At 41.7% G+C, this 23,575-nt stretch overlaps 1 protein-coding gene across 5 annotated transcripts in view; it reads right to left on the reverse strand.

Annotated features, from left to right (window-relative positions):
• Positions 1-23,575, reverse strand: part of LOC121962978 (ATP-binding cassette sub-family C member 4-like) — a 36,098-nt gene that overhangs the window by 11,124 nt on the left and 1,399 nt on the right. For all 5 annotated transcript variants that reach the window (XR_015775947.1, XR_015775948.1, XR_015775946.1 and 2 more), the window contains exons 2-29: positions 20,709-20,819; positions 19,709-19,829; positions 18,642-18,866; positions 18,448-18,537; positions 17,920-18,083; positions 17,694-17,819; positions 15,766-16,015; positions 15,048-15,155; positions 14,448-14,537; positions 14,138-14,329; positions 13,917-14,011; positions 13,580-13,666; positions 6,693-6,789; positions 6,347-6,556; positions 5,938-6,075; positions 5,359-5,396; positions 4,527-4,642; positions 4,252-4,398; positions 4,066-4,145; positions 3,807-3,957; positions 3,613-3,732; positions 3,403-3,513; positions 2,998-3,098; positions 2,693-2,884; positions 2,452-2,607; positions 2,192-2,281; positions 1,931-2,103; positions 1,721-1,826 (exon numbers count right to left, since the gene is read on the reverse strand). Coding sequence is in view for 2 of the 5 variants with exons in the window: in XM_088074853.1 (XP_087930979.1) it covers positions 1,721-1,826; positions 1,931-2,103; positions 2,192-2,281; positions 2,452-2,607; positions 2,693-2,884; positions 2,998-3,098; positions 3,403-3,513; positions 3,613-3,732; positions 3,807-3,957; positions 4,066-4,145; positions 4,252-4,398; positions 4,527-4,642; positions 5,359-5,396; positions 5,938-6,075; positions 6,347-6,556; positions 6,693-6,789; positions 13,580-13,666; positions 13,917-14,011; positions 14,138-14,329; positions 14,448-14,537; positions 15,048-15,155; positions 15,766-16,015; positions 17,694-17,819; positions 17,920-18,083; positions 18,448-18,537; positions 18,642-18,866; positions 19,709-19,829; positions 20,709-20,819 (3,685 nt within the window). In the remaining 3 variants the exon portion in view is untranslated. The remainder of the gene's footprint in view (positions 1-1,720; positions 1,827-1,930; positions 2,104-2,191; positions 2,282-2,451; positions 2,608-2,692; positions 2,885-2,997; positions 3,099-3,402; positions 3,514-3,612; positions 3,733-3,806; positions 3,958-4,065; positions 4,146-4,251; positions 4,399-4,526; positions 4,643-5,358; positions 5,397-5,937; positions 6,076-6,346; positions 6,557-6,692; positions 6,790-13,579; positions 13,667-13,916; positions 14,012-14,137; positions 14,330-14,447; positions 14,538-15,047; positions 15,156-15,765; positions 16,016-17,693; positions 17,820-17,919; positions 18,084-18,447; positions 18,538-18,641; positions 18,867-19,708; positions 19,830-20,708; positions 20,820-23,575) is intronic.

Here is a 23,575-nt window from a genome sequence, read left to right on the forward strand (position 1 = left end):
GGCCAAGGAGGACTGGCGGCATGGCGGCGCCCCTCCAGCAGATGGCGCCCTAGGCGACCGCACAAAAAGCCGGCCCTGTATCATAGTGTAGTAGTCAGAATAAAGATTTTCTTTTGTCAAGTGGCTTATTTTATATGTCATAAAACTGTGTGATAATAATAGTATAGTACGTTGAAAAAAGACGTACTATACTATTGCCCTATTACTGCTCCTACAAATGGCTGAAAACGACATAGCTTGTAGAGACGCTTCATAATATACAATGTACGGCCATGTAAGTAAGCCACCGAGCCAGCAGGCTTTCCAAAACTCTGTCTGTGTGATCGACATTTTCTTTTGGTGGCGGAACTTGACAAAAGAAAAACTCGATTTTGATTGCAGGAACGGGGCCTCGAACCGGCAATCTCTTGATCACCGCGGTGATCTTACGGCCGTGTCACTACGCCGCTGCGCCACCAGTGTTTTAAGCGATGTTGAAGCGTCGGCACCTCAGTGATTTCACATTTGGTGGTGGGACTTCACAAAAAAAAAAAAAAAAAATTCGACGTTGTATATTATGACGCGTCTCTACAAGTTATGTCGTTTTCAGCCATTTGTAGGAGCAGTAATAGCACGTCTTTTTCCGACGTACTATACTATTATTATCACACAGTTATGACATATAAACTAAGCCGCTTGACAAAAGAAAAGCTTGATTGTGACTACTACACTATGATACAGGGCCGGCTTTTTGTGCGGTCGCCTTTGGCGCCATCTGCTGGAGGGGCGCCGCCTTGCCGCTAGTCCCCCCTTGGCCTCGAGGGAAAATAATAAAATAATAATTTGCTATGACACGTCTTGAGAAGTTATTCCGTGTTTTTTTTTCAACTTGCTTAATTATGATGTTTTTGGCCATTTTTTCGACATGCTAAATTATGATGTTGGCCTTTTTTTGGCTATGACGCGTGTCTACAAGTTATAATATGTTGCTCACAGACATGTTTTGGAGCTGTCTTAATTTCAAATTTTTCGACATACTACGCTATGGCTTTTTGAGCGATTTTTGGAATAAGGTAAATTATAAAGTGTACACTAAGAGGGACTTACAGAGACTTAGGAGAGACTTAGATTATATGGTTTTAGCTATTTTTAAACATCTGGGAGCACTTTAAACAAATGCCTTTGCTTAAGGACAATAATGTCCACTTCTAAAGCCTTTCATAAAAAAAAAAACTATATCAAAAATGCTTTTCCAAATTTTTTTTGTTGGTTAACTATTTGATATTTTTGATTTAAAAGACTCACTCTGACAAATTTGGCCAATTACTTTTTTCTAGATAGTATTTTTATGAATGGTTTTGGAAGTGGACATTTTTGTCCATAATGGCCTTAAAGGGTAGTACGTTTACTCACAGTGTATCACAGACCCAGTGCAAAAATTGGACGCTTACAAACTACATAGCAACAAAGACACTTAGACACTACATGCATAGCAACTAAGACATAGCTTAGAAGCTACATAGCAACTACTTATTATAACTTTGATTTCACCAGGACGGTCCCACAGAGATCAGAGATTACTTTTACAAGGACACCTGTCTCACGTGGACAGAAATGCAGAATGAAATCTGTAAGGTTTTTGTTTTTTTGTAAAGCGGTCCTTCGTTTCTGTTACAGTCGAAAAGAGGTTGGGCCCTACTACGCTCATCACGGCACTGTGATGGCAGCATGAAGGACTCACCAGTATCCTGTCGCTGTCTATGACGGTGTTGAGACGATGAGCGATGGTCAGCACGGTGCACTCTCTGAACTTGTCCCGTATGGTTTTCTGGATCAGTTCATCTGTCCTGCGAAGACACGGAACATGCTTTAATGCTTTGGATGGATGCGGTTCACAAGCAGATAAACAAACAACTACATGTGTCTGCACGACGGTGACTGTCGGCGGTACCTGGGGTCCACGTTGGCCGTGGCCTCGTCGATGACGAGGATGCGGTTCTTCCTCAGGACGGCTCTGGCCAGACACACCAGCTGCCTCTGGCCCACGCTGAAGTTGGAGCCCGACTCGGCCAGAACTGTCTCCAACCTCCCGGGCAGCTCCTCCACCGCAGACTTGAGCTGCACCTGCAGGGAACGCAGAGCGAGCGTTTGACCGACGCGCCGGACAGCGCGAGCTATAAAGTCGCTTAGAGTGTGCTGATTGGACGCCAACCTCCTCTAGAGCCCTCCACAGGTCTCCGTCGGTGTGCTGATTGAAAGGGTCCAAGTTCTTCCTCACTGTGTCGGTAAACAGCACCGGGTCCTGGGGACCGGAGGGAGGACAGGTCAGAAAGAAAAAACACGAGATTAGATTCGTAATTTAATTCGGCACGGCCTCAGGACAAACTGCCTTTCGTTCCAAAGTGGGAAATCCTCACATATACAACGCATCGCATTTTCGTACATCTTTAAATCGGGTCGGCCGATGTCTACCTGAGGGATGATGGACATCTTCTGGCGCAGGTCGTGGAGGCCGATCTCGGACGTCGACACGCCGTCGATGTAGATCTTCCCCTGCGGCTCGGCCAGGCGGAAAAGAGCGGAGACCAGAGAGCTTTTCCCGGCACCTGTTCTGCCTACGACGCCGACCTGACGCGCGGGACAGAAGACAGACCGAGTGATCAAAGTGCGTGAAAAAGCAGACTGCGGCTATCGGCAATCCGAGACGTCTCACCTTCTCGTTGGGCTGGAAGGTGGCGCTGATGTTTCTGAGGACTGGCGGTCCGTCGCTGCTGTAGGAGAAGTTCACCCGGTCAAAGGTCACCAGGCCTTTGCTGGGCCAGTTGGGAGGAGGACGATTGTGAGTTTTCCACGGCGCTTCGCTCTCCAGCTCCGTGTACTCCACCACTCTCTCCACTGACGTCATCTGAAGAGACAAGAGGCTCTTTCCAATCAGCGAATGACGCGTCCTCCCGTCCTCGCACCCGCAGCCTGCTGACTCAACTGTTTAAGATTTTCTGTTGCTCGCTCAGCTCTCACCATGTTCTCCACCTCGGCACTTTGCCTCACCGTCCACTGGAAGTTTCCCACGAGTGTCACGGCGTAGGTCAGCACCAGGCCCACCTCTCCAGCCTTGAGCCCTGACAGACACAGACGCGCAGAAAACAAGGGACACTTTTCTACGCTGCGGAAAAAACCCGTTAAAGTACGTAGGCTAGTTAAAAGTCAATATGACAATGTGCTCTTTATTATTACAAGAGTTAAGGATTCATGTTAATATGTTTTCGTTCTTGTTTGACAAGTAATCCAAGGTGCGGTTAACTATTTATTTACACATTACGGTCACATTACAGACGCTGAAAGCAGCATCCAAACAATTGCTGTAGCGATAAGCTTGGTTTGACGACTGATCGTCAGTACGTGTGTGTGCGTGCAGTTCCTCACCGTCTCTGAGCAGGATGCAGCCAAATGTTGTGAAGGTGACAAATATGGAGCAAATGCTGTCGAGGTGAAGTGCAAACCAGCGGGAGGTCATCAGGAACAAAAACCACGCCTCTGACACAGGGGAGACACAAGATCGCTTTTAGCAAGGTATGTATTTTACAAGTGACGTGAAAACATGACTATAAACACTAATATCAAGTCAATAAAAACCTGAATGCAGGTCCTGATGTGCATCAAAGGCCTTCTTTAACCTGTCCTCCGCGCCGAGGGCTCGGATCGTCCACAGGCCCTGAAGAGACGAAGACAGGTGGGAGAACACCGGACTCCGAGCTGCGAGAAACACGACAAAGTCTGGGTGAAAATTCTGCACCTGGTACAATTACAGCGAGAATCCGTGAACGTACTTATCGATTCTAGGCGTTTGACATCTCGTGATGTGCGGAGGTAAAAGTGCCTCAAGTACAGGAAGACTAAAAGCAGAGGGACGACAGGAACGAGGATGAGAGGGATGACCGAGGCCGCCACCGCAACCACGCCGACGTTCTGTAAAAACAGCTGAAACGCGACACGCATCGCTCCGTGAGGAATACTGAACAAACAAAACAAACAATTTCGTGGATGCGCAGTAGTTTTGATGAAATGGTTCATTCAGTTATTTCTTACCTGATAAAAGTCCACGAAGGTGATGGGTAACATGGAGTCCATTTGGCTGATGTCTTTGGAAAACCTGTTCAGAATTCTTCCTACGAAGCGGGAAAAAACAAACTCGGAAAAAAAGGTTACGGAGCAGATTGCCTGGGATTAAGTGATCCCGAGTTTAAACACGAGTAAATTCTGAGCGGGACTTACCGATGGGGTTGACGTCAAAGAAGCGAACGGGCGTTCGGATCACGGCACTGAACATGCTGTTGTGCAGAGCCTGAGCCGATCGCACCAGCCCGTGAAAGATCACTAAACTCCTGGAGTAGCCAAAGACAACGGCAGCTGCTGTCAGACCTGAAAGCGGAAACAGTCGGCCGCGTTGGAGCACGCTGCATCTTTTTATAGGTTTTATAGCATCGTGCGCATTAAAAGCAATACGGTCAAACAAAACATGTGTGGCGATAAAGGTATGGAGGGCTTACCTGAATAAATACTGAGGTAAAACGTGAGCCCGGACTCTTGATCTGAGCAGGTAGCATTGACGCTCCTTTCGGTGCTGACGGCGGCGACCGTGCTGTTTACGTGCTCCGCTCTTGCCCTGTCGGTCGACAAGATCGACACATCGGCCGGGACGGACGGCAAAAGATTCAGGCAGCGGAATATAATAAAATACAATATGCATGTCATTATGTCACGGCGAAACTCACGCTCAACTTTCAACTGTTCGTGGTTCTTTTTTGTTTCTATTGTTTCTTTTCTTTAGGAGTACATGTATGCAGCCGGACCTTCTTTTACAATTGTTATTATTATCACAGATTTGATTAATTTCTTTCAGTTTTAAACATGACATTAAACATTTCAAACCCCCTCCCCCAAGGTGTTTTGGGGGAGGGGGTTGTTGTTTTTAAACTGAAACTTCTTTGAAGACATTCCTGGGCTAACCGCCTCGTTGAATTTATGACTCTGTGAGCAGGAACTAAAGAGCAACAGATTTCACTGCCCCTCCCACAGTTTCAGTTAACTTACGACTCATTTGGGGCACGGAGCTGACAACCGACAATTTATGCTTTTGTTGCACAACCGACACGTGCACAAGCAGGCATGCAGGCTGCAGCCCTGAGCTGAGCCGATTTAATAACAATGCTTTTTAGGGATGGGTGCAAATAGCCTCACCGCTGCAGTGTGACTATTCTCACCCAAAGACAAAAAGACACGACTAAAGATTAAATACTCGGTTCAAGAATATTCACATGGCGGTAGTCAGCTCCAGGGTACTCACTTTAATTCCCATGACAAAATGGATAAAACGCTCACCAGTATACCAGCCACCAGTCCTGCAGAATATATGCAACCTAGAGATAGAAACAAAGATCAATAATGAACAAGCTTCTTGCCTGAAATTACTGAGCTTCATTCATTATTATACTTTAAAATCATGACTGTGGTAGGAAATTACTGGAGTATATATGTAAATTGCAGAATCAACATTAAAAAAGTCAAAGGGGGACTGCGGCTCGTGACATGACGCAAGGATCAGACTGTCCAGTTATGAAGATGACAAAGACTGTGTTTTTGGTCATTATGATTATTTCCTTACCTTTCCTTATTACACGCACATCTAATAGTTTGTTTTTGTTACGTCTTTGAGTTATTTCCATGTCAATCGCTTCTATCTTGGAAACATCCACGTGTATTACGTGTAGCTATATGTTAAACGGATAACAACGTGAGAGACGCATAAAATATATCATTTCACTATCAAAGTGAAACACTGGGTGTCAACACTAACATATAACGTTACTTTCATATGGGCAGGAGTCTTATGTCGGAATAAATAGTCCACATTTAAGAACCGGTGCGAATGTCAGAGGCGTCAGAGGAGTCATTGCTTACCTCGGCGACGACACTGACCACCACTATAACCAGTAACACCAGAGGGTTACAGCCTGCGCTGAAGTACTTGAGATAAATGTGGCTGCCGACGTTCCCTTCAGCTCGAGTCTCCTCTGCCATGCTTTTAACCGTGTCGACCTGCAAAACAAGTTCATCCGTGTCGTCACACTTCGCATTCAAACTGAACACATTCAGGCACGTTTCAGCTCCGGGGCGGCTAAATCAAGCTGTACGTGAGGACGTCTACGGCCGGGGGTTTAGCGTGGACACCAAAACGGAAATATTACGAGGAGATTTGCAGTCAGACAACGGAATTAAAGGAATTACTGCCGAAAACAAATCTTTAAATGAAAGACTGTTAAAATAACTCCAACTTCACCTTCAGATTTTATCTTAAAAATGTACATACTGAGAGATGATCGGTGCAGGTGCTCTCTGGTGGCAGGAGGCTGCTGTGTGAACTGTTCGAGTGACTCGTCCTCTGGCTGAGTAACGACAGTCTGTCTGAGTCAGCTGATCGGGAGCAGCGCTCCTGCTCCTCGTCGCTTTTCTGCAGAGACACAAAGTCGAGGCCGGAGCTCTGCAGCTCGGCGTAGGTACCCTGAGCCATGATGTGACCCTGGGAGACACAAACAAGACAAAACTCTGCTATCAAGGGTAAAACCAGTATAAGAGTATAAGATTTGTCTTTGTGACAGGGTTTAAGGGAAAAGTTTAGGAGGTACTAGAGGGCTTCGTTGTAACGGTTTTCTGACCTCCTTGAGCACCAGAATCTGGTCAGCCGCCTTCAGATGCTGCAGCTGGTGGGTGACCAGGATACGACACTTGTTCTTCAGCAGGCCACAGATACACCTGATGCGTGAACACACAGACATACAAAAGCCTTGTCTGTGTCTCTCTGTCTGTTTGTATGAGGGTTAGCTAAAGCCACAGCTGTGATACATTTGAAAAGGGATCCAGCCTGTGTGTTTACGGCAGAGCCCTATGTAGTCTAATCTGCTCCTTTTACAGTGCTGACAGTCGTGTAAACAACCGAGTAAGATCGCACTCTGCTGGACAAACTATAGAATACAACCACCTGAAAATAACCCAGCATCATTTTCTGCATTATATGCTCTGTAAACAGAGTTTTCCCATCAGCGCATTTGGAAACAAATATGTGCAGAGGCTGGTTTGCACCATTATGTCTGTAAAATGCTGATATCAGCTGATAATATAGGTTCATTGAAAAATCAGACAGGCTCTAGCAGAAAGGGCAAAAATGTGGCCAAAAACTTAATTACAATTACAAATAGTGGACCTTCTCTTGGGTTTAGGGCATGGCTCCAAGACGCTTTTTTGCAGCGTCTTGGATCCAAAACTATCAACAAAAAAATGGGATAAGAAATTAATAAGCTATTGTTACCAAATATTCCTGAGCATGAATTTGAATAATACTGCACAGGTCAAGGAGAGATGGGAAATTGAAATTAATTCCAACATATCACATGATATTTGGGAGGAAATTTGTACTGAGATACATCTGGTAACTAATTCAAATGTATGGAGAGAATTTAAATGGAAGGTCGTCGTGACATTCTTTCGGACACCTGAAATTACAGCTAAATTTATTACTACGAACTCAAATAAATGCTGGAGAAACTGCGGCCCACACATTGGTAATCCGACCCACATCCTCTGGCTATTCCCAAAACTTGAAGTATTCTGGAAGGAAGTGTTTGAAACACTTAAAAAATATTTGGTGGAAATATTACAATGGACCCAATGGTAGCCCCACTAGGTCTACTACCAAGAGGCATGGAAGGTAGAGCCAAAAAATATCTCTTACAGATACTACTAGCTACAGCAATTAAATGCATTACAGTGAGGTGGTTGAAGCCTGACCCTCCAACACATAATATGTGGCCTGAAAAAATAAAGGAAATATATCAAATGGAACAAATAACTTATTCTCTGAGTCTCCAAAAACATATATTCACTAAAAGGTGGAGCCCTGCCATGGGTATACTGATATAATTCTATTTCTTTTATTCCATCTTGCTCTATTCTACTTTATTTTATATTTTTCTTCGTCACTGTAGTCTCTGTCTATTTCGTTGTACCATAATTGTCACCTTGTATATGAAACAGCAGATATGATGATTATGATCCTGTACATGAGTTTGAATGAAACTTAAATAAAAATTAAGTTCAAAACAAAAAAAAAACACAAAACTATCATTATTGGAAAGCCAAGACTCGACTCTTTCAAATATTGCCTCCAAGTTGTTTTTTTTGGTTTTGTTTTTACAATTTAAACTTATATTTACAAATATTGGGCATACATGAATATTGGGAGAAATGTGTCCCCCAATATATTATATTACTATGAAATACATTACTGTTATTGCGGTCTATGTATGCAGTACATACTGTATAGATTTAATATGTGGAATGGATCCAGCCTGTGTGTTTACGGCAGAGCCCTATGTAGTCCAATCTGCTCCTTTTACAGTGCTGACAGTCGTGTAAACAACCGAGTAAGATCGCACTCTGCTGGACAAACTATAGAATACAACCACCTGAAAATAACCCAGCATCATTTTCTGCATTACATGCTCTGTAAACAGAGTTTTCCCATCAGCACATTTGGGAACAAATATGTGCAGAGGCTGGTTTGCTCCATTATGTCTGTAAAATGCTGATATCAGCTGATAATATAGGTTTATTGAAAAATCAGACAGGCTCAAGCAAAAAGGGCAAAAATTTGGTTAAAAAACTTAATTACGATTACAAATAGTGGACCTTCACTTGGGTTTAGGGTATGGCTCCAAGACGCTTTTTGGTAGTTTTTAGTTTTTCCTACTTTCTAACGTCTAGCTTAATTCGTGTTTCCTTCGTGTTCTGTGCTCGGGGCCTTAAAATGACCCATCTTTCTTTCATAACTTCTTTTCATCCATATCCAACTTCTCTGACTCCCCAATAATAATTGGTGGCGACTTTAATACAGTAATAAACCCATCGATAGACAGATCCGACACATCTAGCAATACACGCACCTGGCAATCCACACAAACAACAATCCAGTTCATGAGTGATTTTGGTCTTGGTGACAGTTGGCGCCTACAACACCCAACTGTAAGAGAATTCTCTTTTTTTTCATCAGTTCATCATTCATATTCACGCATCGATTTCATCCTTACCAGCAATTCAATCATCCCAAATATCTCTGATCATCAAATCCACCCCATCATCATCAGTGACCATGCCCCAGTATCATTCGAATGGAACCCACCGAGACCACACAAACCGGCCACCAGATGGCGCTTTAACACATCCCTCCTGAAAGATTCTGAATTTAACGACCTCATCAAAAGAGAGTGGGCATCCTTCCTGGAAATAAATGATTCTCCAAAGCCATCACCCGCGCTTCTATGGGAAACAGGTAAAGCCGTCAGCAGAGGAATTATCATTTCATATTCAGCCTATAAGAAAAAGAAAGAAAACAAACAAGAATCTGAACTTCAAGAAAAAATCAAACAGCTAGAATCCATCAATGCAACCAACCCAACAGAAGAAAACGAGAAGAAATTAAGACAATATAAACTAGAAATAAATGAAATCCTGAATAAAAAAACTAACTTCATGATCAGCAGACTCCGACAGGAAAACTTCCACCACAAGAACAAATCCGGTAAATATCTCGCAAACCAAATCAAAAGAAATAAGGAAAAATCCACAATCTCCACCATCATGAACTCAGCAGGGAAGTCGACAAACTCACCCAATGAAATAAATCAAATATTCATAGACCAAATATTCACCCGGACCAAACAGGATTTATCAAAGGAAGAAACTCAGCCAATAACACACGCAGTCTATTCAATATAATGCACCACTCAACCACACATAACCATAATTCAATCATAGCCACCTTAGATGCAGAAAAAGCCTTCGACAGAGTTAATTGGTCATTCCTCATCCACACCCTCCACAGTTTTGGCTTTGGGGAATCATTTATTAACTGGATTACAACACTTAACACCTCACCTACAGCCACAGTTATTACTAGCGGGCAAACTTCACAAAGCTTCACTCTTCACAGGGGGACCAGGCAAGGTTGCCCACTCTCTCCCTCTCTGTTCACCATTTTCATTGAACCCCTAGCAGCAGCCGTCCGTCAGAACCCCCTCATCACAGGAATCCAAACCCCCAACATGCACCATAAAATCAGCCTCTATGCAGATGATATATTACTTTTTATTGAGAATCCACAAACATCATTACAAGAAGTAATCAGGGTCATCAAATCATTCTCTCTTCTCTCTGACTACTCAATAAACTGGAACAAATCCTCCATACTGCCACTAACCACCAACAGTCCAGATGTGGCAGCCCTTACAACACCCATCCCCTTCTGCACAAGTCACATCACTTATTTAGGCATCCACATTTCCCCCAGGCTGTCAGAGTTGACCGACTTGAATTTCACTCCACTACAGAAAACAATTCAAGATGACCTCCAACGATGGATGAACCTCCCACTATCCATTATAGGCAGAATAGCAACAGTCAAAATGACAATCCTCCCCAAAATCAATTATCTCCTCTCAATGATCCCCACTCATCCACCTCTCACCTGGTTTCATTCGCTCGATTCATCCGTCAACAAATTTCACTGGAAAAATAAACCCCCACGAATCAAACTGGCCACTCTTCAAAAATCAAAAAGATTAGGCGGACTCAATGCTCCAAATTTTCATTATTATTCACTAGCAAATCAACTTCAATACATCTACAAATGGACCCACCCCACTCAGTCAGATAGCATTTGGTTAGACATAGAACAAACAGTTAGCAAAGACATCCATATTTCAGATTTACCATTCCTCAGTCAAACTATCAAAAAACACCCCTGTTTCCAAAACCCCACAATATCATCACCCTCCATACCTTCAGAAAAATGGGAAACTGATCTCTCCATTGCTCCTGATGCCGACTTCTGGCCCCAAATCTGCCAGAACATTTTCTTCATGACAACAAATGCCAATTTACAACTCATACAATACAAAATCCTCCATAGAACTCATTTGACTAGACACCAAATGCAAAAAATGGGCTTCTCAGCCTCTGGAAACTGTTCACACTGACACCTACATTCATGCAACCTGGCACTGCACTCCTGTTCACCGCTTCTGGAGAAACATCACAGAAACTTTATCCCAGATTATGGGCTGCCACATCCCACTTTCCTCTTCCCTCTGTTTATTAGGAGACGTATCCACATTAAAACTTGACAACACACACACCCGTTTACTTCTAGTGGCGCTGACTGTCGCCAAGAAAACTATCCTCGTGAACTGGAAGTCTCGTAACTCCGTACACATCACACACTGGAAAAAACTGCTCACAGACTACATCTCTTTACAAAGTACAAACTCCTCTGACAATAATCATAACCCTACCTGGCTATCATTCATCACTTTTTTACAATCATAACCTGCCACAAACCAGTCACATCATCCGCCCCAGATCTCTGACACCTTCATTCCCATCCTTAGTAATTACCACCGATTCATATATTTATTTATTTTTATCTTTCTTCTTCTGCCTGACGACCAATAACCACTGGACACATATTTACAAACTGTTATATCTCCTTAGAAAATACAAACTCCTCCGACAATAATCATGACACTATCTGGCAACCATTCATCACTTTCTTACAATCATCACCTACAACAAGCTATTATTACATCAATTACTACAGCCTCTGTAACCTTCACTCCCATTCATTGTGAGCACTATTTATATATTTGTTTGTTTATTTATCTATTTATTTATTTATTTGGGGTGGGGGGTTAATTGATACAACCATTGTTATTACTATAACTATTATGATTTACATGATTAACATTTATTAATATTTATATACTTATATACTTACTTACTATACTTATATATATATTTATTTATTTATTTATTTATACTTACTAATTACCTAATTCTAATTACTAATTCTGGTCCCTGCTGGGTCACGCTTGCTGGGCCACGGCCTGTGGTCCCCTCCACCCTCACCCCACCCAAAATCCCCGCCCTGGACTGTTTTCAGGTGGCACATCACCTTTTTAAAGCACAACACACTAGTTTAAGTAGAGGAAAGGGGACACAATGCCATTTCCTAACAACCCATCTCCTCGGTTTTAATTCACTACATACCGCTTAAAAGACTATCTTATTAAAATAAAATAAAAAATTAAATCAAATAAATATATATATATATATATATATATATATATATATATATATATATATATATATATATATATATATATATATATATATATATATTAATATACAAATAAATAAATAAAATGGATAAATAAATACAATGGATAATAAAAAAAAAAAAATGAAATAATGATAAAGACTACATATACATATAGACATAGGGTAAGGTGTTGTGCCACACACAGTACGGGCATGCGGGGTTGGGGGGTCCGGAGGTGTTGGGGGCCGCAGGCTGGTCACGTGTGGGTGGGAAGGGACATGAGGCATCACATCTCATCTCATAAAGACCCCCCCCTTTCCTCCCTTCTCTTCTACCCTCATTATTATTATTACTATTATTATTATTACTATTATTGATATTACTATTATTACTATTATTGTTATTATTATTATCATTATTGTTGTTGTTGTTACTTATGTTATTTTCTTTATGTATTTATTTTTTCCTTCTGTATACTCATCTCCATCTCCATGTCTGACGATTGTAATATCTATTACTACTATTATATTATATATTACTGTCTTTCTTACTCTCAAATCACACACACACGCACACAAAATCTGTCGTTGTTTTTTGTTCACACCTGTTTTCTGTCTGTCCTGTATTGTCACTGTAATGTCATATTGCACAATAAAAATAAATAAATAAATAAATAAATAAAATGACCCATTTGGAGAAAAACGTCCATAATGACAGCAGAGGGTTAATATTCGGCCTACAAAAACAACACTATCATTATTAGAAAGCCAAGAGTCGACTCTTTCAAATATTGCCTCCAAGTTTTGTTTTTTTTTGGGGGGTTTTTTACAATTTAGACTTATATTTATAAATACTGGGCATACTTCAATATTGGGAGAAATGTGTCCCCCAATATATTATATTACTATGAAATACATTATTGTTACTGCAGTCTATGTGTGCAGTACATACTGTATAGAATTAATATGTGGAATGGATCCAGCCTGTGTGTTTATGGCAGAGCCCTATGTAGTCTAATCTGCTCCTTTTACAGTGCTGACAGTCGTGTAAACAACCGAGTAAGATCGCACTCTGCTGGACAAACTATAGAATACAACCACCTGAAAATAACTCAGCATCATTTTCAATATAGGTTCATTGAAAATTCAGACAGGCTCTAGCAGAGAGGGCAAAAATTTGGTTAAAAAACTTAATTACAATTACAAATAGTGGACCTTCACTTGGGTTTGGGGCATGGCTCCAAGACGCTTTTTTGTAGTTTCTAGTTTTTCCTACTTTCTAACGTCTAGCTTAATTCGTGTTTCCTTCATGTTCGGTGCTCGGTGATACCAGAGGGTTAATATTACTATTTGGGACACGTTAACAATCTGGACAGAAGTGACAGTGACTTACTGTTCCAACAGATGTTTCCCAACCTCAGTGTCCACAGCGCTTAAAGGGTCATCCAGGAGGTAGACGTCTGCGTCCTGATACACAGCCCTGAAAACACACACGCACACACTTTAGTGGGGTGAACCGATGTGGTGACCGAAAATTAAAGACGGGAACTTTAATGAGAATGGAACAAATACCAGGTCAATAATATCAGTGGACGATTTTAGCAAATATTAACCGTTGTCTCCTAACGGTAGAAATAAAAGCTAATGTGTGAAGCAAAACATGTAGATTAATTTCTAGGAAGTGTGCCTTCTGCGTAACACAGACATGACAGATGTCGCTGTCCTCTCACCTGGCCAGGTTGACACGAGCTTTCTGTCCCCCGCTGAGGGTGGCTCCTCTGTCCCCGATCAGAGTCAGGTCTCCGTGTGGGAGGAGCTCCAGGTCCTGCACCCAAAATCAGTGGAGGGTATGGAGTTATATCACACAACGCAGAGACAGACAGAGACATAAATAAATCCCCGTAAGCACAAACGCAGTCGGGTTAGCGCCGAGTCCTGTCTTGTGTCTCACCCGCTTCAGAGCGCAGGCTATGAGGACTCTCTCATACTTCTGGGGGTTCAGCTCTCTCCCAAACAGGATGTTACTGCGAACGGTTCCGGGGAACACCCAGGGCTGCTGGGCGGCGTACGTCAGCTGACCTTTGACCTTCAGCGTCCCCGTGTCGTGACGCAGTTCTCCCAGGATGGCGCTCAGCAGAGATGACTGTTGGGAACATGGATTTTATGGACATGTGAGCTGGCCAGAAAGTGACACGCAATGAATGAAGTCAACACGTTTTCCCTTTGTTGGTGCTCAGATTGCTCTACGCAAACGCACTGACCTTTCCAGCCCCCACCGGACCGATCACAGTCAGAAGCTGCTGCGACTTCACTTTGACGGAGATGCTCTGCAGCGACGGAGCGTCCCAACTCTGACAGGAAAACAAAACAGTACTTCTTCATAGGAACAAAACCTCGTAGCAATGTTTCTATTTCATAACAGGTCTGGCGTTTGATCACCTCGTGTAAAAACTGAAATGTTTGAGACTTACAAAACATGCAATATACAGTCTAAAAACAAATCTACAAATCTGAACCGCCAGGTCTCACACAACGGGTGGACAAAATCAAGGAGATCGTCATAATGGAAGTTGGCTACTCTAGACCTTTGCATTGAGGTCTAGAGAAAAGAAAATGAAGAAAATGGGAAACACTGATTATTAATATAAGCAAAGAAATGGACGCTATCTCTGTGAATACCTAGGGACAATGATGGACATTAGACAGGTTGAACCAAGACTATTTAAATGGTGTGTTCTTGTTTTATTGTGTCTAAAATGTGAAAATTCCTTCAAATAAAAACCAAAAAAAAAAACCCCCACAAGTCCTGTAAAATGATAAAAAGCCTCTGTAAAACATCACTCTGAGGACAGAACATTCACCTTATTCCAGTAGCAGGTCAGTTTCTCCATCTCAACGGCGTTTCCCTTCTTTTCCTCCACAGGCAGCCTGGAGTTTTGTCTCTCAATCTCTTCCAGCAGGAGAAAATCCTGAGGGAGTTAATCGACACCAAGCCTTTACAGAGTGATCCCTATAACCGCAGCAAGTGTGGCATTTGCATCTTTTTTAATTATCTACAGTGCGAGAAACTCTTCAAAAGGCCAGGCACGTTAGCATTCTGACATTCACGTTGTCAAATGTGCTCTGGAAATCGTTACAGAAGTAGGTTATGTAATGTTTAACTGAACACTCACACGGCTCAGGTCTGCGCCGATGGAGAGACATCATTTACAATGTCGATCAAACTATTATCTTTGGTGACTCATTTAACGATGCTCCTGTTTCCATGTGATGTTCGGTGCGGGCCTGTAAAAGGGGGTCGTGTCCCTCCGTAAACACATGCGTGTGATGTATGGCTGATGATCCAGGCATGCAGCGCTGTAGTTGTGTGCAAAGTCTATATAAAAAGACCTCTACGGTGCGGTAAAAAAAAATTGCCGCTGCTAGAAATGCAACAAAAGCCCGTGTGGGAGACTGTGTGCTCTAAAATTGCAAAACAAATAATTGTTTCCAGATAAATGTTTGATTCTCGGCTAATACCGTAACTTAATACGGAAATACAAAAATGTTTCTGTAACTCACGACAGAAAAAAAACTTACCTCGATCCTGCCAACGCTGACCAACGTCTCTGACAACTTCTCGACTGCCAGCGGGAAGAACAGCGTGACCGTGAGTTTGATAGTACCGTAGAGGGAAACGGTGACAAACACGGTGCTGGCAGTGATGGTGTTTCCCAGGAGAACGTAGACTGTGAAGGTAACAAAGACGATGATCTTGCTGCTGGCAAAGAAGGAGGCCATGTTGAGTCCTCGTAGGTAGGAGCTCTTCAGTATCTGACTGATTTCTTTCCTGGGAATAGAGGAAGACAACATGTGGACAAGAGTGAGCTCGGTGACTTCAAGTTCAAGGAGGTTCTCGTTATGCATTAGTGCACCGTCAGTTATCCTTCGTGCGTGCTTTAGTCGTTTACATCAACGTTTTGAACTTTCGTCCACGTGCAAATGCATGTTCGGGCCACTAAAACCAGGATTTCTTTTTAAAAAACACCTCCTCAAGTGCAGATTTTCTTCAAAAATCCTGTGATGTTATACCGGGGTTCACGCTCATTGTCATGGAAAAAAATTCCAAAGCTTTTCGTGACTTCAAGGACCCAGAATATTTTTATTCTTTTCCTTGCCTGACTTTCCAGGTGTTTTTTTTAAAAACATATCAAACTCTGTCCTACGTAAATATTGCATAATTGCATAAATGTAGACAATGGCACGTTACATTGAAACAAAAACAAACTTTTTAAAATCACTCAAGTGCAAATTTTCTAGGTAAAACGGTCAAAGTACTGTAAATACAGCATCTATTCAGACTGATGTTGATACTTTTTACTGTCTGCCTGTCCAAATTGGCAGCGTGCCATTAGATAATATACTGACTATGTATAAATACCTCAGACAACTCCACTTGTAAAACTCAGCTCTTTCAGACATGCGTTACAGTCAAAGCTCCACCCCACGACTGTCATCGCTGCTCAGCCTGATTAACCCCGAGAGTAACTGTGAAGTTTTCTCTCTTCGTGAAAGCTGTGGCGACAGAAAGTATCAAAACAAGCCGTAGAAACCCAAACCTCCAGCTTAAGGCTCTTCTCCCCCGTCCGACCGTTTATTTAACAGCTGAATGTTAAATATCAAGAGTTTGTCAAATGTATTAGAGTAGAGGAGACAACTGGAATGTGTTGGCTATAAAAGATGATCTATTAACTACAGGGTAAACATCGTGAGGGGTTATCATTGACAAAAAAAGACAAATGCTGGGGAGGCTGTGCAAACATGGAGAAGACCTCTTCTGCTCTCCCTAATGAAAAAAAACACTTCGATCTGTCCGAGGCTAAAGCTGTCGCAGCTCCGTCGGTGCAGGACTGCCTGTGCCTGACATTAAAAAACAGCAGCTTTACTTACTCACAAAACTAACGCTCAGAGTAAATGCGAAAAAACTACAAACAATTAACAATTCGTGTTAACACATAATTAAAAAGTGTGAGATAACTATTTCTTAGTGTTTGAGATTTTTTGGCGCAATGTATATTAAAAAAAAAAAGGAGAATTTTGATTTTGACGTCAGTTTTCCAGACAGCCTGACCGGAGAGATTTACATTTTGCATATTTTAAGGTTTTGAGTGTAAAATACACCTAAAGTCACTATAATGTATAAACATATAACAAACTTATGATGAAGTAAGCTCAAATGAGGCTCGTGGAGATAAGTTCGGCTTTTCGTCAAAATGAGGACTACATTTTCTACATCGGTCACCGACTACGACCTCTTCGACCAATGTCCGTATCCCTTTTGATCATCCAATTTTGGGAGCATATTAAAAGTACAGACTAACTAAACTAGACTACCTTGCTACAAGTTTAAAATCAATAAAAATGTGTTTGCCAAAAACAACGGGAGCCCTAGCGTGCCCAGCTGATCCGAGCAAAACCGCTAACAAAGTTTGCCCGCTCTTTTTATCGGACGTCGTTTTTGTACATACCTTCTGATCTCGGTAACCAGAGCTGAGAAGGGTTTCTCCCAGGCGTACATCTTGATGATCCTGATGCCAGACACCACTTCGTTCATGATGCGGATTCTGTTGTCGGTAAGAACCGCCGTTTTGCTCCTGTAAAACATTTTAAAATAAGGTGATTAAAAAAAACCCCGAGCGTAATTAGACTAATCGATGATCGGAGACGACTTTTACGTCTTCGCCCGCTGCCTACCTGAAGATGCCAAAGAGCTTTCCAAACCAGGTCTGTACGGGCATCATCAGGGCGATGACGGCGACACCGGCCAGACACGAGGGTCCGATTTCATACCAAAGAAAGACAATGATCACCATTCCTTGAAGAGGTCCCACCCACAGATAGTGCAGATTGAGTGTAATCTACAGAAACAATTAGGAATCATGAGCACCACTCTAAAAGTCCTGTATTTCATTTTTCACAATTCTTAATAAAAAACTGTGTCATGTTTTATGGTGCAGAAAAACATTTAACTGAATAAACGTTAAATCAGCTGCTCTAAAAACACCAGAAACAATGTCAGAAACCTGTAACATAGGTGTGAGAGGATAGGGTTAATGTAAAAAAAACAAAAAAAAAAAAAACAAGTACAATAACTGTCAAACTTCAGATTTACGCCTAATTGCCTTTTGATCACGTAGCAGTCAAAATCTCTCAAATTTACTTTCCGTTTCCAGTTTTCAGACTATTTGTGTTGGTGTGTAAGTGCGAGCTTGTTTTGCTGACCTCGTCGAAACGATTGACGTCATTTGAAAGGAGGTTCACAATTTGTCCGGTGGTCGTTTGTCCCATGGATCCACTGCTGAGACCAAGAGCCTGACCGGAGAAATTTCACATGGTGACCGTCACAGAAAAAATTCACCAGAGTGATGACAGAAACACTGACATCCACGCGGCAAATCTGCTGAATCCTCACTGACCTTCCTGTATATCATGTGGCACATGGCCACTCTCATCTTCATGCCTATCCTTTGAACGTTATAGTAGTAGAAATGTTGGAGGATGGTCAGCCCGAACGAGGAGAGCGACATTGCAGCGGCGTAACCGTACACCACGTACAGACTCCTCTGGTCGCTCGGGTCGTAATTCTCAAAGTACAGGATTATGTTCCCCAGAAGAAGTGGCTGGATGACTTTAATTGCCTCCTGTATGACAAAGAGGGTCAAAGATATATTACACAGCAATCACGCAAAACACAAACAACCACAGCTTACCAAGAGTCCAAATTGTTTTCTATCAAAAAGTAGAAAAAAATACACCAGTCTCTTCTAGTTTGTCCAGTAACAAAAACCAATTTCTCACTGTTCATCGCTTATTTGCACAATCCCTTTATACATACATGGCTGATGTACTGATATGAGACATCTACGTCTACAATATTGTCTGCACTGGTTCCTTTTAGCTACTTTGCTTCGCACTTATGGAAACATTTTTCTTTTTTACAAATGAAATCAAACACCTCTTTACCACACATAAAAAACACACAAAGCAGTGCTAGTTCAGATTTAAAAAAAAAACAAAAAACCAAATGGTTAGCACTGGCACATTAATATAAATGCTGATTAATGCGTGTTTTCCTTATAAATGACATGTCGTTAAATTAAGTGCGGTTGTACGTCGTGTACATAGTTGATATTTTGCCTGTAGATGGAGTTTGTCACTCCAGCCGGTCTGGAGAAGCGGTAGGAGTGACGACGCAGAAGTTAAGCAACGTAGAGTAATGTGTAATGTGTGAGGTCAGCAGCAAAATGTGTTTTAGCCACCTAAAATTAAAAAAAAAAACAAAAAAAAAACAACGTACATGCAATCCCACTTAAGAATCTGAAGGATCCCTTTAAGCACTAAAGGTTCTCTGAAGGTCCAAACAATTTTCGTCACAAGATATTTTAGGAATAATGGCTCTGGGTGTGCCAGCCTTCTTCTTATAACTTTCCCACGATAAAGTAACCTGGCAAAAATAGAAAAACTTTAAACAGCCAGAACATACCAGCGAAAATGTAAACAAGCCAGCCAAAGCGTAGGACCTCCCGTAGCACTTAGTAAGAACTCTGGTGAGTCTGGGCTTCCGAATTTCCTTTGTAGCCTTTCTAACTTCATGGTCCCAAAATCTGCAACAAAGAAAATGCAGCGGCATGTCATTATGCACGGGGGGAAAAAACGCAACTAATTTAGTAATAATGTTCGGTAAAATCAAAATTGTTAAAAAACAAGAGTTAAGAAATTTCCCTTTAAAGTACTTATTGCTGCCTTTTTTAACAAAACTGTGTCAGCGTCCATATTTGCAGAATCCTTCCAATACAAAGTAAACATTAAAGATAATACTTTTTATTTTTATTTACTTTTAAAAACGTAACCACTTATTACTTGTCAGTTACCCTTGGCGGAAATTACGCCGATGTCAAATGGAGTGTTTAGTAACAGTTTGTAATGAGTTATGGTATTTTGTCTGCTCGGGAGTTAGAGTTAGTGGCATTACCATTACATTAGAGCTGCAGGTGATCACTGACCAGCTGATGCAGATCACCAAAATAACATCATTAAAAACCAAACGGTCAACAAATAGTCGTGAGAAAAATGTTAAATTTAAGTTACGAGATCAATTTATCTTACGGGTGCTTTTCCAAAAATGCACGCACGTTCAGTAATATCCATTTATATTCTCCTCCCCAACAACATCGATACCCATGAGCAGACAGATTCTAAGGCCGGCAGAATTAAAGTGTCTGGCTGCAGGAGACGTCTGATCCCTGTCTCTCAGGCTGCTGCTCAGAAATTTCAGAATTTCCTTTTTCTTTTGCCAAAATTACAAAACCCACAGGGACATTTCAAAAGAGCTTTAAAAAAAATGTGATCCGTGTTTTCAAATTACTCCATCGCTTTGAAGCAAATACGGGACGGTTGACGAAAACCCCGCCAACTAAGAATTTGAAAGACAGAAACAAGTGAAAAGGTAGTAGTCAAACAATGTCTTCACAGTACTGTAGTACCTGTGTAGTTCCTCTCCCAGTATTTCAGACTGATCCTCTGGAAGAATGCTGTACATGTCAGTTTCCTCCAGCCTGCGCCTGTGGCCGAGTTTCAGCAAAGGGGCTAACCAGCTGAAACACACAGTTATTGATGCAGTTAGAGAACAATATGTCACCAAAACAGATCTTATTTTGCTTTTTTACCTCGAATGTGACAAACGCCGCTAATGTTTGTGCAGCAGATGTGACGTTTGTCCTTTGACAGCAGGTTACTTGTGAAATGCTTTGTGGTGCATGGATTACATTAGCTTCACAAAGAAGCGCTGCACACGAGCGTCTTCGACTAATGAAATATCTACACAGAACTGCTTTGTACCAGGATATCAGACAGCTTCCATTGCTGCTGTATCGGCAGCAGCAGATAGTTCTCGCCTACGTGAAGCTCTTCTTGCCTGTATGTGGCAGAGACTGGACGGGAACTTTATGACCACTTGTGGTGCTATGGAGCAATGTTTCAATGAGCAGGTCCCTGTTTTGTTTTTGTCCTGCGCAACAAGATGTATGCAACTGAACCATTCAGCAGTGTAGGAGAGGGAAACATAAGAAAATAAATTCTGGCAAGCGAGCGTTGACTTAAAGCGAGCCCCCGGGAACAGCACAGGGGTTTGAAGCACATTTGACATAGTGGCCAAACCACAGAAGTACAACCGTCACGTGACGCCGGTGAGACAAAACGGCTTACGTTGTCAAAGACACACCTGTAAATCACAGCTTTTTTTCCCTTTAACAACATAAGCGCAGACTGTAAAAGTAATGGACGCAGCTACCGTCATGTCACCCATTCAACCTCAGTGAAATGACTCGTTTCACTACCGAGATTTGACGCATTTGATCGAATACCGTTTGCAAAGTCGACAGCAGCACGATTAAATCATTTAATTCCCATTCCAGTCAGCAGGAGACTAAACCAGACATTAGACCGGGCATGTGAAACTGGTCCACAGGGGGGCCGGTGTGTAGCAGCACACCAGACTTGACTCATTTAATCAACTGATCTCCGTCTTCAGACAGTTGATTGGTCAAACTGTGTGCTCTTGGTTGGTTGGCACAAAAACCTGCAGCCACACCGGCCCCCCTGTGGACCAGTTTGACATGCCTGCATTAGACATTTGACCTGTGAAAGTCTCTAGTGCGTCTGCTCTTTGGACCCAACGATGTGGAACAAAGCGGAAGATTCATTTGATGTCACACGCTAAACTGAACTTTTTTGGCTTCATGTGCCACGGAGCAACTGTTGAGGAAACTCTCCCCTGACCTCTGCCCCACCCTAACCAAAGGACAGAGGCCAAAGGGCACGCATGCTGAGCCAAACATCCCGCCTGAATGCGGCTAATAATGGGTTAAAGACTCGTGAGACAAAGAGAGGGGGAGATCGGGTGTGCAGACTAAAGTACACCCAGGTCTTCGCAGTCACTGGAGTCATAATCCAAATTCATTTAATTCAGTTTAGTGTGATTTAAGTCCATACAAACTGAATATAAGATTCCTCAGCTCCGTTGAATATATGTTTTATTTATGTTCTTAATCCCTCAAAACATTAGCAAATTGGTTTTATGTCTTTCAAAGTCACGACAGGAAGAAGGCAATAAGCAACTTTGGAAAAAAAATGGCCAAAAAAGTTGCAAGTTATCCACAAAAAGTTACAAGAAAATGACCTGAAAAAACAGAATAGAATAAAGTGAAAACACAAAAATAACCTTCAAAAAGTAATTAAAAGAGTAGTAAAAAAAAGAGGTGTTTTTTTTTTTTGTAGAATAACTAAATATATGAGGATCAGATTAGTTTCTGATTATATCATATAATCGCCAGCAACTTTCCGGAAGATTTTCTCATCACATTATACCTTTTTTTCCCCCCAATTTGCTGGACATTTCCTTCCATGTTGTTCACTGCCTTCTCCCCCCAAAAATTTCAAAATAAATCAAACCAATTTTCTCGCTTGTTAAAGGCGTCTGAACGCAGCACAAGAAAACTGATGACGATCCTTGTGTTAAAGGGAGCTGACCGTCGCTATTTTGATCTACTGATGCATCTGTTTTATCCTTTGTTGAGCATCCTTATGTCATTTTCAGTGTCTGGTTGTTTTTTTGGGGTGAGAGAAGATGTTGTACTTTGGGCTGCAAATGCTCTGAATTATTGACTATCTGCACTGGTGTGAAAGAACACAGAAAGAATGCAGCTTAAAGATCATGAGATCAGATAGCTGCTACTTCTCTAGGGTCAACAAAGTTCAATGCATGTACACATCTCCGACTGCAACAATCATTCTTTTATCTTATCTTGTGTACGCCGGGTAGAACGGTATTTACGCACTGAATGTAGACGCAAAATGATCAACCAGAAAAAAAAAGGCCAATCTTAAAAGCTCTAGTTCTCTGATTCAACTTCATACTTCCAGTGCGTCTCGTTTTTCCCATGATTTTAGGCTGAACGATTAAAATACTTTTGCCCACTAATGGCTAAACCTATTCTTTGAATATGATTCCAGAAGTGCTAATACTTTGTTACAATACTTGAGTATTTCTGAGTATATGTACTTGAGTTTTTACATTTCTGTCACTTTAACTCACATACATTTGCTAAATTAACTGTAAGCCTTTCCTCCACTAAGCATTTTTGTTACTTGTTCCTAAACAAGACAGAAGGGGAGGAAATGAAAAACTGTTTTATTTGTGAAACAGACCTTGTTTTTTTGTGTTATAAACAATTTTGAATTTGGTGTACATGTCACAAAGAAATACACTACATAATCCTCACAACTCTGATCGCTTGCTTCTTTATTAACAGCATTTACTTGTACTTTTTCTTTCAATACCTAAGTACATTTA

This window comes from Plectropomus leopardus, chromosome 24 (assembly GCF_026936395.1).
Source record: "Plectropomus leopardus strain MGB_pleo_1.0 chromosome 24, ASM2693639v1, whole genome shotgun sequence".
NCBI lineage: Eukaryota > Metazoa > Chordata > Actinopteri > Perciformes > Serranidae > Plectropomus > Plectropomus leopardus.